Source organism: Malurus melanocephalus, unplaced genomic scaffold, assembly GCF_030028575.1.
Source record: "Malurus melanocephalus ecotype Western Australia unplaced genomic scaffold, MMel_1.1 scaffold_876, whole genome shotgun sequence".
NCBI lineage: Eukaryota > Metazoa > Chordata > Aves > Passeriformes > Maluridae > Malurus > Malurus melanocephalus.
In genome coordinates this window covers 69,122-70,682 of record NW_026624108.1, presented here as the reverse complement: position 1 = coordinate 70,682, position 1,561 = coordinate 69,122, and the positions used below count along the sequence as shown (strand labels likewise).

General features: G+C 65.1%; 1 protein-coding gene across 1 annotated transcript in view; it reads right to left on the bottom strand.

Annotated features, from left to right (window-relative positions):
* COMP (cartilage oligomeric matrix protein) overlaps nucleotides 1–1,561 on the bottom strand; it is a 29,575-nt gene that overhangs the window by 3,161 nt on the left and 24,853 nt on the right. The window contains 4 exon segments of the mRNA XM_057385821.1: nucleotides 106–224; nucleotides 553–712; nucleotides 1,074–1,181; nucleotides 1,270–1,404. Of these exon segments, the coding sequence (XP_057241804.1) occupies nucleotides 106–224; nucleotides 553–712; nucleotides 1,074–1,181; nucleotides 1,270–1,404 (522 nt within the window).

The following is a 1,561-nucleotide window of genomic DNA, read 5'->3' as shown; positions in this document are numbered from 1 at the left end:
GGAGGAGGAACAGGGAACAGAGCTGGCAGCAGCAGGGGAGCTCCTGTGGGGTTTCTGGGGGATTCTGGTGGATCCCAGCATGGGATGGGCAGGGTGGATCCGTACCTGGTCGGGGTTGCTGAGGGTKGGGCAGCTGTCACAGGCGTCCCCAACACCGTCCCCATCCCTGTCCCGCTGGTCGGGGTTGGGGACCCTCCTGCAGTTGTCCATGGGGTTTTTGATCCCTGGAAAAGAGGCAGAGTGGGTCCACAAAACTGCAGGGCAGAGATTCATGGACAAAGCAGCGACTTCAGGATTTGGGGATGGGGTTTGTTCAGTTCCCCCCGAGCAGGGGTGGAGCCACCCCCAGCCTGTCAGGAGCTGCCTTCCTTAGGGAACGCTGGAGGTGGGAGAAACTGGGGCTGTGTCCAGAACTGTCACCCCGAGTGTCACCCCGAGTGTCACCCCGAGTGTCACCCCGAGCGTGTGACCCCGAGAGCTGAGCCAAGAACCGGCCTGGGCAGGGCTGGGTGGCCCCGGAGCCCCGCGGGTTTGTGGGGACAGCGCCCTCACCGTCCCCGTCCATGTCGTCGTCGCACTCGTCGCCCTTGCCGTCCCCATCGATGTCCCGCTGGTCGTTGTTCTTCACCTGCCGGCAGTTGTCACACGCGTCCCCAAAGTTGTCCTTGTCGGCGTTGCGCTGGTCAGCATTGCGGGTGTACACACAATTGTCCTGCGGGGACAGCGACAGGGACAGGGCTGGGGACAGTGGCACCACCTCAGGGTGAGCCAGGACTCACTAGGGACAGGCTCCTAATTCCCCTGTGACGCCTTTTCTGTGTCCCGAGATTTCTCAGAGCACCCAGATCAAGGCCACGCTGACCCCTGAACTCACCCCGGGACCTCTGAACCCACCCCGGGACCCCTGAACCCACCCTGTGACCGCCCAAATTCCCGCTGTGACACCCCAAATTCCCGCTGTGGCCCCCCAAATTCCCGCTGTGGCCCCCAAATTCCCGCTGTGACCCCCCAAATTCCCGCTGTGACCCCCAGCTCCCGCTGAAGGCGCTGCTGCCCGCAGGACCCCCGCGAACCTCGGCGTTGGGGATCCCGTCCCCGTCGGCGTCATCGTCGCACGCGTCCCCGATGCCGTCCCTGTCCGCGTCCTCCTGGCCCGAGTTGGGGACGGTCATGCAGTTGTCCTGCGGGAGAGGGACACGGGGATGTGGCGATGTCCTGAATGTCCCCAGCGCCGCCCGTGAGCCCAAGTGGCGGTCGCACCGCYCTCACCTTGCGGCAGCTCCTGTCGGAGCAGCGCTGTTTCTCGTCGGGCACGCCGTCGATGTCCGTGTCCTTCCCGCACACGTAACCGTTCCCTGCCCAGCCCACGAGGCACTGCAAGGGGACAGCGAGCGGGGTCRGTCCCTACAGCCCCCCAAGGGTTTACAGAGAACCGGCACAAACCCCGGAACGCGGGGCCCTACAGGGAGAACACGGCCCGGGGGAAACATTTCTGGATTTGAGCAGCTCCGAGGCAGCTCCGAGCCGTGCGGGGACCGCACAGACACAGCTCCGCTCTGGG